The following is a 16,964-nucleotide window of genomic DNA, read 5'->3' as shown; positions in this document are numbered from 1 at the left end:
ATTGGGTGAGATAAGTATGCCTGTTTTTCTACTTCTTATTTGTATATGTATTCTTTTAAGCTTTTGAATTGGTGATAACCTGTGAAAACAAATGAAAAAAAAAGAAATCGGTTAATGGCAAAAAATAACAAGTCAAAAGCAGAAAACACTCATTAATTCATCATTATCTCCCTGTTTTTCATGTTGAAAATTAAACCTTGAAAGATCTTGATTTCAGGAGAAGACTGACAAAAATCAGCAATGTACAAATCCGAATTAAATACCAATAGAAAAGTGGGTGTTTGCACGTTAATTTCGATAATTTTTGAAAAATTAGATTATAAAGTTAGTCATTTTTATGGGGCCATACGAGTAATTACCGAAAATTATCGCAAGTGTTTTTGTGGGAGGATCACCATATAAAAAGGCTTCACTGGAAATCCCAGTCACTCAGCTTCTGGCATCCATCATGAAGTTCCAACTGAGTTTCCTCTTGGCTCTCCTAGCGGGCTCTACCCAGGCCTTAGTGGTCAGTCCAAAGGCCACAGCGGAGACTGGTCCAGCTGCTGTTCGCATGGGACGCACTCGATCCCCTCTTGACCCTCTCCATGTGGAGGTAGAAGCCTTTGGTGAGGTGCACAAACTGAGCCTCACCCCAGCCCCTTCCCCTCTCAGTGTCGACTTTAAACTTCAGACAGCAGTTGTTGGTGAAGATGGAGTTTTTACTGTCGTAGATGTTGAGGAAGAAGAAGATGACAGTGTCTCCGACCTTTATCACGATACAGTTACTGGATCTGTTGTGTTAGTTGATGGTGATAAAGTAGAGGGATTCATAACACCAACTCTCTCTTTACACATTGAAGCTGATGGAACTCATAAAGCCATCAGGCAATATTCACCAATTCCAGAACAAATGGCACATGACTACGTTCAAGTACCAGAAGGAGTTCTCAAAGGTCAGCTCTCCTCTAAAAAAAGCAACAGAGAAATAGTCAGTGTTAATCCTGAGATCTATGTTGTTGTAGACAGTACATTGGCTTCTAAATTTAAATCTAATACAAGGGTAAGGCAGTATTTGTCAGTATTTTGGAATGCAGTCAATCAAAGATTTGCCACAATCTCAGATCCTTCAATTAATCTGGTTCTTGCTGGTGCCTTGATACTTAGACGTTCACAATACGAAACTTTCATCAATGACAACATTCTGATGGGTGATTACATCCATGGAGAAAACACATTAGGTTCCTTCAGTGACTGGCTTTTCACAAAGAATACCAAGTTCCCCAATTATGACCTGGCCTACTTAATGACAGGGAAAGATATGGCTGATGTTGAAAACAGTGTCATTCAGGGAGGTTTAGCTGGTATTGCTTGGAGAGGTGCAGCCTGTGTGGTGAGCACTTATGAGAAGAGGAATTTCAAGGCAGCTATGGGTGAAGACCAGGAAGCAAACTATGTGGGTGTCATGACAGCTGCTCATGAGGTTGCCCATAATCTCGGTTCTCCTCATGATGGATCGGATGGTGCTGAGGCTTGTTCATGGGATGATGGCTACATCATGAGTTATGTATCTGGTAGTCCCAATAAAGTCTTCTTCTCTTCCTGCTCACAGCAGCTCATGAAGGACTATATGTTGACGACTGATGGCGAGTGCCTGTCGAGCCTTGCCATAGGAAGTGACATCGCTCTTTCCTCTCAGTTACCTGGAGAACTGATCAGTATGGACCAGCAGTGTCAGAAAATCACAGGTAAAAGTGATGCTTATGCCTCGAAGTCTGCTGATGAAGATTCCTTTGTGTGCAGTTGCAATGTCAGTGGCAAGTGAGGGAAGGCAACAAAATCTGGACCTACACACAGACCAGTGGAAGACCTGCTGCAGAAGGATCAGCCTGCAGGAGTGGTGGAAAGTGTACCAATGGCTCTTGCCAGTAACTGACTTATGTCTACCCAACTAGAACTGATATTTCCAGAATTTTGTTGATTTAATGCCTTTTTGTTTGATTAAATACTGCATTGAAATTCTTTCTTTTATTCTTCCCATGAATCTAGACTATTTCTCTAATTTTTTTTTTAATGCAAACGATCTTTAAATTGATAATTTAATATTTCCCTTATTCTTTTTTAAACGAGATTTACACGGCAAATTTTTATTTCTCGACAACGATCTATATGATTTACTAATTTAGTAATTAAGTCTCGAAAAGATATTGAACTTACCATTTAGTTGACTCATTATTTCAAACGAGTTTGTTGGCGTTCATTGGAACCCAGCACTTCAGTATCTTACCCTCCCAACCTACCCCGCCCCCACCCATGTTGAACAAGAGGTTTAGGGTGGATTACACCAATTGCCCTACCTACCCCGCACCACGGCGTCATTGACCAAAGAAGTCACGACGCCTGATAACTTAAAATCATTCATTCATTCCACCCGGGGAGGACAAGCCGGTTTGCAAGGGGTGGGTGGCAGTCATTTCTCCCTTACTGTCACCCGGGGGAGGACATACAAGATCCACTCGGATTTTATTATTGCAGATAGATTTACTGATTTATGAATTAATCATCGGTTAAATATATCTCAGACATTTTTGAACAACCAAACTGTATATGATTAATTGATCTCATTATGCTCAAACGACTAGCTTCTGATCAATTTTGACTTTGAGCAAATTAGCATTTCCTTGATTATTGAACTTTAACTTTATGGATTAGGCTGGAACTGACTATCTTTTAACTGCTCTTTGACCCAAAAATAATAGATAAATAAACAAAAGGAAGCGGTAGAAACTGACTCTTTCGAAAAGTTATGAAGGAGATCGTTTCTTTTCATTTCATGTATGATAGCAATCATATGGAACATTATTTGTCACTGATGTATGCTACTCATTTTGGGGAACGTCAGTTTCCCTGTACTGATGAAATACCCCGGTGTCATATTGCCCAGTAATGAAGGACTTTTCCTCCACTGCCGAAATTGTGAAAATGCTCTTCTCGGTAATGTTAAGGAGGCTGACACTCTTTTCAAAAGAGAATGTATATCAATTTAGAGTTGCGATGCTCCTCAACAAGTCGTATACCATATTTCGCATCATGAGAAAAAATCTTAAAAGTAATTGCTTATGGTCCGACAAGGAAAACTTTTTTATAACGAGAAGCTTTCGTTTGGGAAGTGAAAATGCCTAACTGAGTTCAGGGAGGAGAAACGTCGGTGTTTGTATGATTTGAATGCAGAGGCAGGTGACATGAAAACACATTGTAATCGGTAGGTTTGGAGTATCTTGAATGATGGAGATTGTAATTTGTTAATGTGCTTTGTACGGGGCTTCAGTTTTGGAAATGCGGGTTTTAGAAATAAGAGGAGTATCTGGAAGGAGAAGGGGTGAAGGAGAAGCAAGAGAGAAGACAGTTTTGATAATACAGGAAGTGCTTAAATGACTGATAAAGCATCTTAAGAATGTGTACCCAATAATAAGAATAATAAAGTAAGGATTGTATACGAGGATACCACGAACAAAAAAAAAACTGGTTTTGATTAAAGATACAGAAGTGGAAGAAGAAGATGGAAAGTTTGAAAGTTTCAAGGATTCTGTTCACTAGTGAAGGAAGAAGTTCTAATTGGGTACAAATACATAGGTTATCAACAATGCCTCCAAAGCCATGCGAAGCACAAGGCCTCTGTGAAACTCCTCCACTTACGTCCTTCCTGTGCATTAATTTCCATTTCCAAACCTCCATTCATCAATAATCACTAGCCTCCGTTTCATAGTTCCCATTCATTTAAGTCCAGAGGCTTCTACCCCTTCTGGTACCCTGAGGAGCCCAGCTGCCATTTTCACTTACTATTCAACAAGCCAACTCCATCTTCATCCTTCTTATCTCTTCTCAGTAAATTTTTACATTATTTTAACTTTAGGAAATTATCTTTTCTTAAGGTATCATTTCTCGCGATAAAGTCTTACATATCCGTAATATCACTGCCATACCGTGATTCATTTCCACAAAGCAATACAGATCGTAACATACTCGTACTAATGGGTTAATTGGGATAAATGCAGTGAAAATGGTTAGTGACTGTGAAATAATGGATATGTAATATATACTAAAAACGGAGTGAGGACTCATCAAGATATTTTGGGTTTGTGTTAAGTTAATGATATTTAGAGGGATAAAAGATAAAAGGGATTCAGATGTGATAATAATAATAATAATAATAATAATAATAATAATAATAATAATAATAATAATAATAATAATAATGATGATGATGATGATTATAATGGGCAAGACCAACAGGGTATAAAGGTGACTTATTATAGGCCCCTTATCATCAAAATTTTCGGGGGGAGAGAGAGAGAGAGAGAGTGAAATAAATTATAACGAGTAGGGGTGAAATGTATTCATATATGCATTCACATGCATATATGACCAATAAAAGACTCAATAATTCAAAAAAAATTTATTTTCACTTTAGAAAGTTGTATATATATCATGTCTTTGCCAAGGCATCCAAACCCTTAAAATCACCATTATTAGACGTAATATATAAGATAATCTAAGATTTTTTTGTCAGTTAAATCATGTGTCTTACATATATCCTCTTCGTTATAATGGAACAGATAACTATAACTATTGTATGACGTTCCTTATTCAGAATCACGGTTATATGTTTTTATATAGTTTACCTTCATAACATTTTATTTAATTTTGAAACAACGTTTTCTATATTTTGATTATAATGCCTGACAAAAATAAAGTTTATATAAACAAATGCAGTTTTTCATTTGTGTTTTGCTTATGGCTTTATAACCGGCACAATCAATGGTCCATAGAATTAAAAATACTACTTATACATAGGTAGTATAGCAAAAGAGTTGGGAATACCTATATGTGCTGGTCGCGGTCTGCATGAAAGCATATGAAAGACATTTCAGCAGGGATATATCCTAACCTAACCTTCCCTAACCTAATCTCACAATAGGGTGCAGTGTTTTTATCTGATGGGGATGGGGGGCTTCGCCCTACCTTGACCCCAAAAGTGTAAAATATAGATTATAAACTCTCCAGCAATTTTTCCGAAACACCTATCTTTAGGCTATAAAATCAAAGCTCCTGCTACCTTCGTTGCTTCGCGTATCCTCCTAATTGACCCTTCCCACCCACCCCCCATCCAGGAGTAATAATACCATAGGCCAACCATACAATTACTTAAGGCACAGATCTAAGAGGCGCACATTATACCATAAAGGGGTAGAACTATAGGGTAGCTCCGCGTCGCCGACGGCACTATAGCTTGACTTTTTCTACAGTTTTTTGGTTGCTAATTAAGAATTTACCTTTCATTTTTGGCGCTCGAGTCTAATTAACCTGTAATTAACCCCCGAAGTCCATCCAACAAGGGGTTTCCATACGCGATCTTCACAAGACAGAGCACGGGTGCGTCTGTTTCGAACTGTTCATACCCCGTCCGGCAACTGCAATAACTTGTTAACGTATGGGTACCCGCCGCCCCCTGGGCCAGTATTAAACACGGCGAAGGGACATTCCATTTGGCCGACAGCAGATGCACCGCCAGTATCAGAACCCCTAAAAGTGTAGAAAAAAAACAGTTGAAAAGGTAAAAACAGGCGCGGAGCTAATATATAGAGTTACCCATAAAGGTTCACAGTTTTATACGAGATACTCTTTTCAAGAAAACCCCAATGCAAGGAAAATTTAATAGTTTATTGCCCATAATAGTTTATAGTTCATTCTTAGTTAATAGTCATTTTATTATGTTCAGCACTAACAACAGCTTTAGATTCGAAGAGGTCCGTGATTATTATGTTGGGGCACAACTTTTCCTAGGGTAATTACATTGTTCAGTGCTCTTTCGCCTTCCAAGTGTATAACATAATCAGAGTTACAGCTTAAAATATGAAAACCATTTTTAATTATACGAAAGTTTTCATTGATGATCTCTAATGTTTATCATCATAGTTATTTCCCGGTTATGGTTTCATACTAATTGTTCTAATATAATTAAGATGTGGCATTTTGTTGTCGAGGACTCGAGGAGGCTCTATTTTCTGTATCAAGTTTCTGTCAGCCGTAAATTTCAAACTTTCCCCTATTCTACTTACATTACTGACTCGTTTCATATAAATACTTATCATTAGGTGTTTTAGATGAATATCAGTTTAAAAGTTTTCTACTGTTTTATTCATACAATTTAAAAATATTATTATTTGTTTAAACAACGAACATTTGATATAGAAGGAGTATGGGTTATGTAATGAGGTCAACTTTCAAAACTGATGGAAGTCTCATAGTTATGCTGTATGTCATTCATCTAGTGTGTAAATTCGAAAATACAGTAGAAAATAATAGACATCACTCTATCGATGGATAACGTGAATATGGAAGTTTAAATGTAAATAAGTAGGTCGTGAAAAATTCATAAAAATCGGTACCAGGTTAGCGTAATATTTTATAGCAAATCTAGACTACAGATTTATTTTAAAGTGAACACTGGTTCCACTAGAATTACTGGTTGTTATTTTATTTTCTTATTATTCTTTTGAGTCTAACAAGACCAAATGTCCATGGATATATATAAATTTAATAAAGATTATTTTTTTCTGTATTTTAATGTAGGAGAAAATTAATCATAATTATAGACAAGGTGTATAGATCTAATCGTGAACTTATTAGTGCTGTGTGTATGGGGACGGTTTAGTGAAAAATGTGAATGCAGAGAAGCCCTGGGCCATTGTTTCATTGCTTCATTTTAATACCACAACTCGATATTGGAATTTTAACGCTGCGCTCTCAAGTCTCCTCAATATATTTAATACGAAAATCTTACTAAAATCTATCGAAAATTTAGAAATACCAAAGTATTTACCGTCTTTTGTTTATGTTTTAACATACATTCCATGGGGCTGGTACCAAACACGGCACTCAAGGGATTGGTTGTGGTATTAATGTGAAAAGTATGGAAGTGATTGGAATAATCACAACTATGAATTCCAGTTAAGCGAAACCAACCAATCAAAAAACATATATGAAGTCATAACGAAGAAAAAATTTATAAATACTCGAGTGTGTTTGTGTATATTTGTAATTCGCTTCACCCATTACGAATCTATAGATCCTTTTCAAAAAAGTGTGAAAAGATAATCATTAGTCCTCTGACCTGCATTTAGGGATGTTAATAGTTTAATGATGTGAAGTTTGCTAATTCCTAACCATAATTTCTTAGTAATCACCCGTTCATCCAACATATTTGAAAGAAACGTTCAAGAATACTCTGCGGAAAAGTTAATCGATTTATGAATTGCAGAAATAACATCGAAATGAATTACTTTAAAATTTGAGAAAATTTCCAAACGATTGTTAAGGCATGAGCGAAACTTTTTATTCTTTTTTTTTAACCAAATGCACTATAAAAAAAATAACGGTCTCTAGAATTTCAAACTAGATTAAACAAATCCCTGTGCATGACTTCTACTTTGTAATGTCATTGGAAGGACTATTTTTAATGCAGTGAAGGATAATATAATTTTTAGTAATATATCTAGTAAAAATGGTCTTTCCTTACTCTAAGATTATCTCATTCAACAGGAGCAACAAAGACGCTCGCAGAATCAACCGAACGTGGCTTTCCCATTTTTTAATATTCCTTATTACTATATTGTCCAGGGAGTGTTAAAGAACATTCATCAGTTTTATTAATTCATTTCTGGTCTCTGCACTAATGGCAATATCACTTTCTTTTTCTTTCACCTTTCCATCAATCGTGTAACTGAGGAGGCCTGTTGTTCAGACAACCTAATATTCTATGTATATATTTTTATTTTTGTAGATTCATTTTGATGTCTGCTTTTTCGCAATTCAGCCATTTTCTTACTTTCCATTTTCTTTTTTTTAGTCTTACAGAAAGGAGAAAAAAATCATTTGTTTTAGTCTATGTCGACCTTCTGCATAAAATCAATTTTGATACTAAGATACTTGAACAGCCCTCAGGAGTCTAGCGTGAGTACTCGATGAAATATTTAACTTTGCAGTCTTCATAACCATCTAACTACAGTATTAGCGTTATAAGTGAATTCATTGTCTCTTTAAAAGTAGGACATTGTGGTTATTGGAGTTACATAATTAAAATATCTATTCCCAATTTGCATTGTGTAGCATCTTTTGATTTTATTATAAATCTTTACTTAGCAATAAACCTGCATGTCCTTATTTCTCCGTGCTCGTAAGCCAAATAGCGTATTTTAATATGGACCTGGTTTACATAGCAAAAGAAAGAAAAATTTAATCTCTTAAAGTCTCTGTGATGACTCACTCTATGGTTGATTACCCTAGGAGTCAAATTTCTCCCTTCTAAATTCGATAATCTCATAACCATTAAACATATTAGCAAATTAGCCATCAAAAGGAATAATCAAAGTTAATCACCACAAGTGTTTCTGGAGTCACCATATAAAAAGGCTTCACTGGAAATCCCAGTCACTCAGCTTCTGGCATCCACCATGAAGTTCCAACTGAGCTTCCTCTTGGCTCTCCTAGCAGGCTCTACCCAGGCCTTAGTGGTCAGTCCAAAGGCCACAACAGAGACTGGTCCAGCTGCTGTTCGCATGGGACGCAGTCGATCCCCTCTTGACCCTCTCCATGTGGAGGTAGAAGCATTTGGTGAGGTGCACAAACTGAGTCTCACCCCAGCCCCTTCTCCTCTCAGTGTCGACTTTAAACTTCAGACAGCAGCTGTTGGTGAAGATGGAGTTTTTACTGTCGTAGATGTTGAGGAAGAAGAAGAAGAGAGTGTCTCCGACCTTTATCATGATACTGTTACTGGATCTGTTGTATTAGTTGATGGAGATAAAGTAGAGGGGTTCATAACACCAACTCTCTCTTTACACATTGAAGCTGATGGAACTCATAAAGCCATCAGGCAATATTCACCAATTCCTGAACAAATGGCCCATGACTACGTTCAGGTACCAGAAGGAGTTCTCAAAGGTCAGCCCTCCTCTAAAAAAAGCAATAGAGAAATAGTCAGTGTTAATCCTGAGATCTATGTTGTCGTAGACAGTACATTGGCTTCTAAATTTAAATCTAATTCAAAGGTAAGGCAGTATTTGTCAGTATTTTGGAATGCAGTCAATCAAAGATTTGCCACATTCTCAGACCCTTCAATTAATCTGGTTCTTGCTGGTGCCTTGATACTTAGACGTTCACAATACGAAACTTTCATCAATGACAACATTCTGATGGGTGATTACATCCATGGAGAAAACACATTAGGTTCCTTCAGTGACTGGCTTTTCACAAAGAATACCAAGTTCCCCAATTATGACCTGGCCTACTTAATGACAGGAAAAGATATGGCTGATGTTGAAAACAGTGTCATTCAGGGAGGATTAGCTGGTATTGCATGGAGAGGTGCAGCTTGTGTGGTGAGTACTTATGAGAAGAGGAATTTCAAGGCAGCTATGGGTGAAGACCAGGAAGCAAACTATGTGGGTGTCATGACAGCTGCTCATGAGGTTGCCCATAATCTCGGTTCTCCTCATGATGGGTCAGATGGTGCTGAGGCTTGTTCATGGGATGATGGCTACATCATGAGCTATGTGTCTGGTAGTCCCAATAAAGTGTTCTTCTCTTCCTGCTCACAGCAGCTCATGAAGGACTACATGTTGACGACTGATGGCGAGTGCCTGTCGAGCCTTGCCGTAGGAAGCAACATTGCTCTTTCCTCTCAGTTACCTGGAGAACTGATCAGTATGGACGAACAGTGTCAGAAAATCACAGGTAAAAGTGATGCTTATGCCTCGAAGTCTGCTGATGAAGATTCCTTTGTGTGCAGCTGCAATGTCAGTGGCAAGTGAGGGAAGGCAACAAAATCTGGACCTACACACAGACCAGTGGAAGACCTGCTGCAGAAGGATCCGCCTGCAGGAGTGGTGGAAAGTGTACCAATGGCTCTTGCCAGTAACTGACTTATGTCCTACCCAACTAGAACTGATATTTCCAGAATTTTGTTGATTTAATGCCTTTTTTGTTTGATTAAACACTGCATTCGAGTTCTTACTTTTTATTTCACCATGAAATTTTTACTACTTATAGTATACATTTAATGCTTATTACACTTTTACCGTGTCTGGCTATTTTTTATTATCTTATCATTTTAAAGACCAGTAGGAAATGCATTCTTAAATATGAATTTTCATCATGTGTACATTAGGACTATGTGTTATTCTCTGTCAGTCCCTCTGCATGATATGAACGCTATAGAACAAGCTGACTTTCTGAATAACTCGAGGCTAGTTAACACTTAGATAAGTAAATGGGTGCATATATTTATGTAATAGCTTCTGTCCTGAAAGCCCTGTGACCTGAATTTAAAGATTTTATTCTTTTATCTTTGAAGATTTAGGTGATTTAGCTACAACTTACAGTTGGATGACTCTTTTTACCCCCAAAAAGTCATTGGAAAGATATGCTTTGTTAAGCAGTTTGTGAGGCCGGCCGAAGGCCTACATTTATATTTTAATTTGTACATTGATGCTTAATATATAACTGTTAGAAATGAAATTTTATAAGAATATTATAGGATTTTCTACTATCATTTTATCGTTTATGCACTTATAGACACGTGGATTGTTTAAAACCACATCAACGGAAGTTTCACCCGTTCTGAATACACCTGTTTAAGCAGTGTAACAGTTTTCTCAGTTATGGACAGAGCTGAATCTGCTCCGTAAGATAACTGAAAGATTTTCTACAAAAATCTGGAAGATTCTTTGTTATAGGAATTAACATAAATATGCTTTTAGTGTTCATGTTTACTTTAAACAATATCCGCATACGGAACAGTTTTCCTCAAAGAATTCTGCTTCCATTATGAATATCTCATGAGTACTGAGAAGAATCCGGTGGACAAATTTCACATCAATTCAGTGTCCCGTGTCCCATCCCTGTTGACGTAGGACCACCTATCTGTGTTGAGGTCTACACACCTGAAATTTGTTCTCGTGTTCGAGTAAAAGTGTCTTACCCTTATATGTAATTTTTGAATTAAAAGCAATGGTCCATCCAGTGGAGAATCATCCGGCCATCCCCGCCCCCCTTTCCCCTCTCCCCTCCTAGACACCCATGCTATTTGCATGACTGAGGAAGCACTGCGTACAGATTTGAAGCTCATTCTATGACACATTAAGGAGAGAAACTCAGTAATTTTGTAAAACATTGAGAGGGTTACTCCAAGAAATGTGTTAGATCCAATCCTTTTTCTTCTATATATATATATATATATATATATATATATATATATATATATATATATATATATATATATATATATATATATATATATATATATATATATATATATATATTTATTTATTTATATATACGAAAGCGATAGGTACCTGGTCTTTAATTTTCACCTTTCATGTGGCTGTTTAGGTATATAAATATATATATATATATATATATATATATATATATATATATATATATATATATATATATATATATATATATATATATATATATATATATATATATATTATGTATATATATATATGTGTGTGTGTGTGTGTTGTGTGTGTAAGACTGAATTGTTAAATGTACTGCTGACACATGAGGTGAAGTTCAAACTATTTATTTCTCCATAAATAACATCGACAATACAAATGAGAAACTAAATAATGTTTTTACCATTGTTAAGAAATGGAAGCCATTTACGCAACTAAAACTAAATGAGCAAAAATAATTTGTGTTGGGAAGGAAGAAAAATAACTCAAGAAGCTTTGGTGACATTCAAGTGAATATCGATTGTAATCTATTCCAGGTCACTGATAAAAGCCATGACTTAGATGTCCTGCTGGACTGTAATTTGTTTCAGAGTGCTCAGTCATTAATATTGTAAAGTGGACATCATTTTGAACATATTGCCTTTGCCAAAAAAAATCTATTATTTCATTAAGGAACTGATTCATTGTGCTATTAAATAGGGCTATTAAATATTGCACCTATCATAAACTACCTTACACATTAGGAAATACAAAATACAGTGAACTGAGCAATAGAATTAATAAAGGGCATGGCACCTCTGGATAGGATTCTACGCCCATACTACTTTGAGTTACACTGGCTGCCTACCAAAGCTAGATTTATGTTTGAAATGTGTGTTAGGACTCATTAAACTATAAAGACTGGGTTTTCAAAGTATTTGAAAGATTTGTTGTTCCTAGTTACAGTTTCATATTGTCAAGGCAAAGATTTACTTCAAATAATGGTTTAGGAGTCTTCAAATTTGCAGTTCCAATGTTGTACAATAAGCTCTAAACTGATATTAAGAGTACTGAAATTATAGACTTTACACAAAAACTTAAGACTATTCTGGCTCTCCTGATAGTATGAATTTGACAATTAATACATATAGTACATCATATGATTAGTCAAATGTCTGTATTTTCTTACCTTAATATCAGTTCTTGATATTGGAGCTTATTGCTTTGTTCTTAAGTCTCCTTAATATGCTTAATATTATATTAAGAGCATGCTGAAATCTATCATAAATTTTTTAAGTGAGATATTTACCAGCGAATATTGTCACCTACTTGGACTTTAAGTTCTTTGTTTATGTTTCGACGTACGTATGAGCAGGCGAATATAGTAGATGATCCATCTGACCATGCACCCCGTAGAAGGGTAGTGCCGTCAGTGCACCTCATGCGGTGCACTGTAGGCATTACTTAAGGTTCTTTGCAACGTGCCTTCGGCCCCTACTGCAACCACTTTCGTTCCTTTTACTGTACCTCCTTTCATATTCTCTTTCTTCCATCTTATTTTCTACCCTCTCCTAACAACCGATTCATAGTCAACTGCGAGGTTTTCCTCCTGTTACTCCTTTCAGACCTTTCTACTCTCAACTTTCTTTTCAGCGCTGAATGATCTCATTGATCTCAGTGCTTGGCCTTTGGCCTAAATCCTATATTCAATTCAATTCAATCTGACCATGCATAGCCCGTGAAGATGGTGATCTCTCCAGTGGTGTGGCTAGCATTAGTGGCGCCCGGGGCAGACTCCGAAAGTGCCGCCCCATTCCCGCGCTAAAAAGTACCAAAGTGGTGAAAATTAAACCCACATTTTAAGCCTTAACATCTCTATCATTTATTTTATTTCGTAAAGCTAAAACGAAAACAACACAGCAGATTTACAACGGAACCCTGCGAGATTTGTTAGAAGCGAATTCGCTAATAACAACATCAAAGTCCAACTGATTAGTAATTTCATGCTCTATTGACAATATCGCGAGGTTTGCCAATCTGAGGTGACTCATAGTTGATCTTAGATAGTTTTTGATCAGTTTTTTAACTTGGAGAAGCTTCTATCACAACTGGCAACACTTGTTTCAGCGGTTAAGAACAATCTCAACATGATAACAATATTTGGAACGAATTATGCTAGAAAATCTAGAGGTATGCCAGACCAGACCTGCTCAAAAGATGCCCGAGTCCCCGCCGCCCGCCTCCTCTCCCCAACCCGCCTTAGTTACTCCACTGGATGTCTCACATCAGGCATTTTTTTGTCTAAGGCTCTTGAATGGTTTCTTTTTGCCTCGATGCATTGTTTGTAAGGAAGGCTGCCGTATTTTCAATGTTCTTGTTATTTTCATCGGGAAATGTGTACATGGACAACGCTGAAACTTGACTGGTTGTTGTGTTCTAAGTTCACACATTAAATGGGATTCTGGAATTCAGGCGTCTCTTGAAAAAACAAGATTCACTGGTTAGTCACGGCTCCTTTGGTGCAGACATGTAACTCTTGTTCTTTGGAATATTTCAGCTGTATTGCAAAATTTCTTGCAAAACTTTTTGGTGGGTATTTTGAATGTTCATGATGTCCATTTTGGTAGCAAATGAATACTTGGCCTCTTTATACCTTAAAATTATGGGGGACCACAGTGAAAAATAGGAGTTTTGGGTGCAAGAAAATACAAGGGATATACAGAGACGTGTCCTAACATTCCAATGATAATGCTGCAAGTTCTGATTCTGATTGAAGTAAGGCTTATCGAACATTTTGGTGACCCAGGTTATGTTAATTGGGGAGTCCAGGGGAGGCAGAACCCACTGGTTGGGCAAGGAACCAGCATTCTAGGTTAGTTTAGGTTAGGTGTGGTAGGGTTAAGCCGTAACCCTATCATTTATTTTCATTTATGGTGCCATAGGAGAAGTTAGGTGGGGAACTTAGCTTGCTACCATAGGTTAGGTTAGGTGTGGTTAGGTTAGGTCGTAACCCTATTATCTCATTTAACTTACAGTACCTTACAGTAAAGGGGGCCCAGGGGAGCCAAAACCCCTAGGACAGGTAAGGACCCAGCACCCTAGGCTAGGTAAAGTTAGACTACTCCCCTGTAGGATACAGGGGTGGTCTAGTATCCGTAACACCTCTAATCTGTTACCGAAATGAATTTCAGAAATGATCAGAACACACACTCAACATACAAACATTCCATTTTCGATTTTGGAATTCACGTACAATATAAATTAAAAATTACCAGTATCTTTGCTAGAGTATGAGTATGTCAAATGACCTCATGGGTTCCCCATAGAGCACCTTCGGTGGAGTGGAAACTGTCATGAACAAGGGCGCCTTTGACAGAGTTGCACCAGATAAGGTGCCTGCAGTAAGTAGAGTGAAATTCGATCTCTTCCCAAACCTCAAGTTTCTTTATCACCTTGTTCTTCAAAGCGGTAATCAACGTAGTGATTACTTTTGGTCGGGGAAAGGTTAGAAGGGATAATGGAATAGAGAGGAGATCAGAGTTAGGTGGGAAGGGAGGGAAGGGAAATTATGTGAATGGTAGCATTGGCGAGGGAAAGTAGAAAGTAGGAACAGCCCTCAGCATCCAATAGCTTCCGGGGTATTGCCTCTTATGGCCTGTCCACACTAGCGGGCATGCCCGACGGGCACTTCCAGCTGTTTATATTTTCTCTCGCTTCTGAAGCAGTGTTACCAGACGATCGCATCGTTCTGGCTCCATACTCGGTCGGTCAGTACAGTGGAACGGGTTATGGGAACTGTGTTTGCCCATCGGGCAGTGCCCACTAGTGTGGACAGGGCTTTGGTTTAATCTTCCCGTACACAAGTCCTCAATGTGAAGGTTGTACATGAAAATAAAAAAGAACCACAGACCCGAAAATGGTATTGTCTGTAAAGTAAATATATTAAGACTTGCGGTGCTTCGTTTTTCAGCTTTACAAAAGGATGAAATTTAAACTTTATTTACTTGTGTTTTTAAGGATTTTATTTGCCTAAAATACTGACATGGCATAGTTGTACATAATAAAACATAACAGAATGTTGTAAGATTATCATTAATTATAAACGACTTACAATACTTGTACTCAGGACGTGACAATGTAGTGCAGGGTGTAATTCTATTCATCTTAAATATTATAAATCATTGCGGCTTTAAAGCAGCATATACAAATGCTGCAAAGAGCCGGAAGCTGGAATTCCTGATATAACGATATCACACAGGAGTAGAGAGTAGTGTAATATAATATGCAACTATTTCACGAGAAACTCTCAAGCTTAAATATCTATTAATGCACTGTAAGGAACCCTAGTATTATCACACAGGGATGAGCAGCAAAAGACAGATGTTATGCAATAAGCGTGTTAACATATAAAACATATGTACACTTAGTTACCAGTCATGATATGGAAAAAAATTATCACTAGATATTGAATCTAAGGCATCGGTTCAGCTTTCGCTATAATACTATTCCAGCAACAGACTGAATTGTAATAAATAAATAATATAAACAATTGCTATTTATCAGCCGCGCTACATTACTAATGAGGCCATTTTCAAATTATAGGACGGAATTCTACAAAAGAACCTGTATTACTTACAAGCTGGACCTCTGCTTATCCCACCATGTGCCAGACTAAGCGAAGCCTTCTAATTGTGTTCTGTTCATGTTGCTGTAGACTCCTAATTCATTCTCTAGTAAACTAATAGCATTTGTATTTATAGCAAAAAATGGAGAAAATTGTGTAATCATTATAATTATAATTATAATTATAATTATATGGTTATAATTATAATCATATAACTAATTATAGTAATCTGACATGACTAAATCAAAATAAAATGACACGGTAACTGACAGGAAAAGTGGTCTTCGCAACGTAATTTTAAGTGACAGATAAAAGGGAATCTTGTAGATGGAAAAACCTATATCCTTCTTTTGGAAGGTACAGAAATAAGCGATAAGCTAAGCTTTATCATAATTTACAGTACGTGTATTTACACGTAAAATAAAATAGAAATCTCCTTCAGTATGTATCACATAGCTCATTAACGAAGTAAAGACAGCACACAAGTGGCCTAAAACTTAAAAAATTAAAATCCTAGGTAGACAATGGCCACTGAGTACTGAGGCAGATACTCAGTGAGGAAGTGTCAACTAATCGATAATTATCACAAATCAGAGAGAAAATCTAATGGATTCATGGTCTTTGCAAGTGTATTTTTCCAAAATCCTTTAAGGAGTGTTTACTTATTATTCTTGTGTATGTGTGTATGTACACTTTTAGTCATTTTTTTTATAGAAACGGAAGTCTGACGACTGTGGTTAAAGTTCTTCCACCCTAGAAAAAATTTCAGCACAACCAAAATATCAAGCTTTTCTCAACGCTACTTTGGAAAATCAGAATCCAGCTACCAGTTTAATACCTTTTTTTGTGGGGGTGGGAGGGGGCTCTGTCATGTTAATCTGCCCTTAAGACAGGTGTTTCCTGTATACAGTCATCTCCAGGACTGCCTGTAGTTCGTATGACACTCACCTCAAGACAGTACGCCATTCTGGTTGTTTCTGTAGCTAAAGTGGCCAAGCAAATATTCAGCTTTCGTTCTTCTAAAGTATTATTAAATATCTTGGCGCACATTGGTAAGAATTTGTTAGTCGAGACGCACCTTC

General features: G+C 37.0%; 3 protein-coding genes across 4 annotated transcripts in view; all 3 read left to right on the top strand.

The window, feature by feature from the left end:
• The window catches only part of LOC136854615 (uncharacterized), a 493,174-nt gene that overhangs the window by 272,093 nt on the left and 204,117 nt on the right, over nucleotides 1–16,964 (top strand). The window lies entirely within an intron of this gene.
• Nucleotides 449–1,804, top strand: LOC136854359 (A disintegrin and metalloproteinase with thrombospondin motifs like). Its single transcript, XM_067130657.1, has one exon. It carries the CDS (start codon nucleotides 449–451, stop codon nucleotides 1,802–1,804), a length of 1,356 nt encoding a protein of 451 aa, XP_066986758.1.
• Nucleotides 8,486–10,043, top strand: LOC136854410 (A disintegrin and metalloproteinase with thrombospondin motifs like). Its single transcript, XM_067130713.1, is given in 2 exon segments — nucleotides 8,486–9,810; nucleotides 9,813–10,043. Coding segments are annotated over 2 exon segments (1,461 nt in total). The 5' UTR covers nucleotides 8,486–8,492; the 3' UTR covers nucleotides 9,956–10,043.

This window comes from Macrobrachium rosenbergii, chromosome 29, assembly GCF_040412425.1.
Source record: "Macrobrachium rosenbergii isolate ZJJX-2024 chromosome 29, ASM4041242v1, whole genome shotgun sequence".
Lineage (NCBI taxonomy): Eukaryota > Metazoa > Arthropoda > Malacostraca > Decapoda > Palaemonidae > Macrobrachium > Macrobrachium rosenbergii.
The sequence above is the reverse complement of the archived record's forward strand: the minus strand, read 5'-3'. Positions and strand labels throughout refer to the sequence as shown.